At 52.0% G+C, this 5,133-nt stretch overlaps 1 protein-coding gene across 1 annotated transcript; it reads left to right on the forward strand.

Annotated features, from left to right (window-relative positions):
* The first annotated feature begins 318 nt into the window (after positions 1-318).
* Positions 319-5,133, forward strand: LOC120684555 (probable indole-3-acetic acid-amido synthetase GH3.13). Its single transcript, XM_039966405.1, has 2 exons — positions 319-1,762; positions 4,260-5,133. The coding sequence occupies exons 1-2, from the start codon at positions 397-399 to the stop codon at positions 4,898-4,900; spliced, it is 2,007 nt and encodes a 668-aa protein (XP_039822339.1). The 5' UTR covers positions 319-396; the 3' UTR covers positions 4,901-5,133.

Raw genomic sequence — 5,133 nt, forward strand, 5'->3', positions numbered from 1 at the left:
TATAGCGCCGTCTTCATTTGGTACCGAGTGGTGGTTCAAACCGGTGGCTATGCTGACGCATTGGAACCGATTGGAACCACCACCCGGTGCCAATTGTCCTCCACTTGGTTGGTCCAAGGCCAAAGGTACCAGCTGCAACAGCAGCTGGTACCTTTGGCCTGGACCGATGGCCCGTTTTCTAGTAGTGATCCCAGTACACACTCACCACTCACCCTCTAAAATGAAAATCACACACAATGCGACATCACTTTCTCTCTACACCCATAGACATGCCCTGGGATATATATAGGCCATGGGGAGCAAGATAGTTTCACCTCTGCAACAACAGTAGCTGCACAAGAACACGGCCGTGCAAACAAGCCCCTCCATGTCCTGGCGCAGCGAGTGCACGCGTGCATGGATCTAACAATGTCAACCACGACGACGTCGACGTCCCCGGAGCCCGACCATGATGACCGCGGTCACCACCTCCCCTCCTTCGTGATCCCGCCAGCATCGTCGCCGGCGGTGGCAATGCCATTGCCGCCGCCGTCGGCTCTGCCGCCTACGATCCCGGCCTGCGACCCGCACGACGGGCCGGCGAGCCTGCAGCTCATCGAGGACCTGACCACCCACGCCGGCGCCATCCAGCGGCGCGTCCTCCGCGAGATCCTCGCCATGAACGCGGGCACGGACTACCTCCGCCGCTTCCTCGGCCCCGACGATGCCGCGGCGCGCGGCGCCGACGAGCTCGCCGCCGCGTTCAAGGCCCGAGTGCCGGTCGTGGAGTACGAGGACGTCAAGCCGTACATCGAGCGCATCGCCAACGGCGCCCCCTCGTCGCTCATCTCCTCCAAGCCCATCACCGAGCTCCTCACGAGCTCTGGCACGTCCGGCGGGCAGCCGAAGCTGATGCCGTCGACGGAGGAGGAGCTCGACCGCAAGACCTTCCTCTACAACCTCCTCATCCCCGTCATGAACAGGCACGTGGCGGGCCTGGACGAGGGGCGGTGCATGTACCTGCTGTTCGTGAAGCCGGAGATCACGACGCCGTCGGGGCTGGTGGCGCGGCCGGTGCTGACGAGCTACTACAAGAGCCGGCACTTCCGGGAGCGGCCGGACAGCCCGTACGCGCGGTACACGAGCCCGACGGCGGCGATCCTGTGCCCGGACAGTGCGCAGAGCATGTACGCGCAGCTGCTCTGCGGCCTCGCCCGCCGCGGCGAGGTGCTCCGCGTCGGCGCTGTGTTCGCCTCCGCGTTCCTCCGCGCCATCAAGTTCCTCGAGGGCCACTGGCGCGCGCTCTGCGAGGACCTCCGCGCCGGCCGCGTCGACGCCGCGCGCGTCGCCGACCTGGCGTGCCAGGAGGCCGTGGCCGCGGTCGTGGCGCGCCCGGACCCGGCGCTGGCCGACGCCGTCGCCGCCGAGTGCGCGGCGGCGCCGTCGTGGCGGGGCATCGTGCGCCGCCTCTGGCTGCGGACCAAGTACATCGACGTCATCGTGACGGGGTCCATGGCGCAGTACATCCCGCTGCTCGAGTTCTACGGCGGCGGCCTGCCGCTGGTGTCGACCATGTACGCGTCGTCCGAGTGCTACTTCGGCATCAACCTCCGGCCGCTGGACCGGCCGGAGGACGTCGCCTACACGCTGCTGCCCAACATGTGCTACTACGAGTTCGTCAAGGTGGAGAAAGACGGCGAGGAGGTCCGGGACGGGGAGGTGGTGGACCTCGTCGACGTCGAGATCGGCGCCCACTACGAGCTCGTCGTCACCACCTTCACAGGTGAGCACGCCTCCGTGAATTAATTACATTTGTTGCATGTATCTTTAGGCTGGATGCATGTATGTACTTCTAACCTATATATGGCCTGGATGAGGTTGTTAGAATTGCACTTGTTCAAGGCCGTCCGATGATCCCAAATCAACGGTGGAGACTGCAGGAGCACGCCACAACTAGACAAATGTCTAGTTTCCTGCCAAAGTTTTTTTTTCACGACCGTGCCTGAGCAAGTCTTTTGGTAACAGAAAGAGTTTTCTACCAAAAATTTGCTACGCCGAAAAAAAATGTAGCATGATGCCCCATCCGTCGTAGACTCAGTTTCTTATACCAAGTTGTGCCTAATGTTAGCCAAATGATTTAACAAACCATGGTACAACTTAACAAATTCCTATGGCCACGCCTTAGCTTAAAAAGTTTGGTGAGCTATATAACTTGTAACCGAACATGCCTTGGAAAAAAACCGCTCGAGTGTTTTTCTACGCAAATAAATTTTCCTGAAATGACTTGGTGCTAGCACGTTCATATAACTGAATTGGTGCTGCACTTTTTACTGAAAATGAAATTAAAAGCAAGTTGACAACTTTTTATTGATGTGATACCACGCAAGCGTGATGGTTATCTGCATGCCAAAGATAAGTAGTGCAGCAGGTGTCTTGGATGGAAATAAAGATGAGGGCCTTTTATTCTGCTTTCTTTCTAGCAGTTGTTTAGTTTTTGTTTGGCTTTTTGCGGTCTCCTCGCTGTTCCCTCCACTGGTGGACAGAAGTGAGTCTTGCTTCCCTCAGCCACAGTCTATTGCCTCCATATTATATACTGCCATATGTTTCTTCACGCATCACTAATCTTTGCTCCTGCCGATATTTTCTTTAATTTTTTCACATTTTCATTATTAAGTAAAAATGGAATATTTTACTCCCTATTTAAAGTGGTGCATGCATTATCTGGCAACACACAATCCCCCTTTTTTGCATTTTAGGTGAAAGGAATTAAATAAATCACATATTATATTGTGTACCAATTATTTTTCTTATGTTTTCCCAAAAGGTAATCAAGTGGAACTTGGTGATTTGACCAAATTATGTAGGTATATATAGCTGTAATTTGGGATCACCCACTTGTCCAATGGTGTGTCAGATTCTTGACACTCTCAGTTTCCCACTAGCTTAATTTTATTTACGACACAATCACTTCCACTGAATTTCTGAAAGTACACTTATTCCAAAGGTATATAACCTTCCTCCTATAGCTTTCATGTTTGGATTGACAGTACACTCACTTTCATTAGACAAGGAGATATTTGTAGCTTCATTTTGATTATAGGGAGTTGATTAGAAAGGTCAGGTCAAACATGCATGTCTATCCATTGCTTGGTAAGAAGCCTTTTCTTCAAAATCAGTAAATAATTTTCTTTATTTCCTCCAGGCATAAATGATATTTCCTTACTATTGCCTCCTTCGGAAAATCGAAAAAAATACATTTTGAATGTTTGCTGCTTTTCTTTAAGAAATAACTCTGAGTCTAGAGATGCTATTGTACACGCTAGTCTCTTTCTGGAGACATGTTGGAGTAATGAACAAGAATACAATTAATCTCCTGTAGCAGTAGCTAGGTACCAAAAACAAAAAAAACAAAAGGCTATGGAAGAATAATCAACCAATAATACATGTCACAAGAATAAGAGAAGATCCAGATGTGATATGTGAATAAATGGTATATCCAGTTAATATAATGTGACCTCCATCTATCCCAACCCCACAACCTTCATTTATTAGCTCCACTTACAGTCTTGCACTTGCATGAATAAAACTGATCAACTCTGCACATCACTTGATGGATCCATGATACCTTAAACTATATTCCTGAGGAGAAAGTGATTAATGCAGTGAATCAAATAGATAGCCACTGCATGTGGAAATGCTGCACAGAAGTGTGCTAGTGGGGGCACAAAGTCAAAGTGCTCATTATTATTGTAGAGATGTGTGTTAGTGTTCCCAACAATTGGAGGTCATCTCAAGTTCTTTTTTTTAACAATCAACTGAAGTTATAATAAAAGGAAAATTATTAATTCCTTCATTATATACTTCTTCTTGACTGAAAACATAGACAATTGAGACATCTACATGTCGTCTCCAATTTGACACTTTGACGAGCAATGCTTATAATAATATTTGTTACATTATCTTAAAAGGAAACTAAGAGCTATATGTGGTGAAAGTATTTTTTTCGTAACGAATGTAGTAATATTTACCAATCTCGTGCTGTCAATCTAGATAAAAGTTCAGATATTCACAGTCAAAAATAAAAATATTTGACTTAGGAAAAATCCGGTGAATCAAATAGCACTGCAACTTTTCATCCCTTTTTCCTTTTGTTTCAGAGAGGAACTACAGTGTGAATCTGAATATCTCAATGCACAGACATCCTGTACTACTGTCACTAGTCCTTGACCCCCTTTTCTTCTTCACTGATCATGGTCTCATGCATGCATGCCATGGCGCAGGCCTGTACCGGTACCGCGTGGGCGACATCCTGCAGGTGTCGGGGTTCCACAACGCGGCGCCGCAGTTCCGGTTCGTGCACCGCCGCAACGTGGTGCTCAGCGTGGACACCGACAAGACCTCCGAGGACGACCTCCTCCGCGCCGTCACCGCCGCCAAGCGCCTCCTGGCGCCGCTCGGCGCCATCCTCTCTGAGTACACGGCCTACGCCGACACGGCGTCCATCCCGGGCCACTACGTCCTCTTCTGGGAGCTGACCCCGCCGCCGCCGCCGCCGCCGCTGCGCGCCGACGACTCTTGCGACGCCGGCGCCGAAGCCGAGGCCGCGGCCCGCGTCATGGCCGCGTGCTGCGCCGCGGTGGAGGCCGGGCTGGACGCCGTGTACCGGCGGTGCCGGAGCCGCGACCGGTCCGTGGGCCCGCTGGAGATCCGCGTGGTGGGCCCCGGCGCCTTCGACGCGCTCATGGATCTCTGCGTCTCCCACGGCTCCTCCGTGAACCAGTACAAGACGCCGCGCTGCATCAAGCACCCCGACGCCATCGCCGTCCTGGAGGCGCGCGTCGTCGGCAGGTTCTTCAGCGACGCCGTGCCGCACTGGGAGCCGTTCCAGGCCGCCGGCGCCGACGAAGGGGCGCCGGCGTGAGGTGCGTCGTCGTCTCACGCGCATAAGAGGGCCCGGCCGGCGGCGCACGGACGGCTTCGATTCCCTTGATCACGTAGATATAATTTTTTATTAATTGTCGATGTGCATGATGTGATGTTCAGTAGTTCGCGGGAATGCGTGAATCGTGATGCGTACCGTACGCGTGTTATCGCTCTAGTGTTGTTCATTGCATTTGAGATTGATCATATCATAATATCATTTGTTCTTGCCAA

The sequence above is a fragment of the Panicum virgatum genome, chromosome 8N (genome assembly GCF_016808335.1).
Source record: "Panicum virgatum strain AP13 chromosome 8N, P.virgatum_v5, whole genome shotgun sequence".
Classification (NCBI taxonomy): Eukaryota; Viridiplantae; Streptophyta; class Magnoliopsida; order Poales; family Poaceae; genus Panicum; species Panicum virgatum.

What these genes read in the sequence shown, in the direction of transcription:
- LOC120684555 (XM_039966405.1), top strand. Translation starts at nt 397, where the DNA reads ATGGATCTAACAATGTCAACCACGACGACGTCGACGTCCCCGGAGCCC. An exon ending in CGTCGTCACCACCTTCACAG is followed by an intron (nt 1,763 to 4,259) that starts GTGAGCACGCCT and finishes GCCATGGCGCAG; the next exon opens with GCCTGTACCGGTACCGCGTG.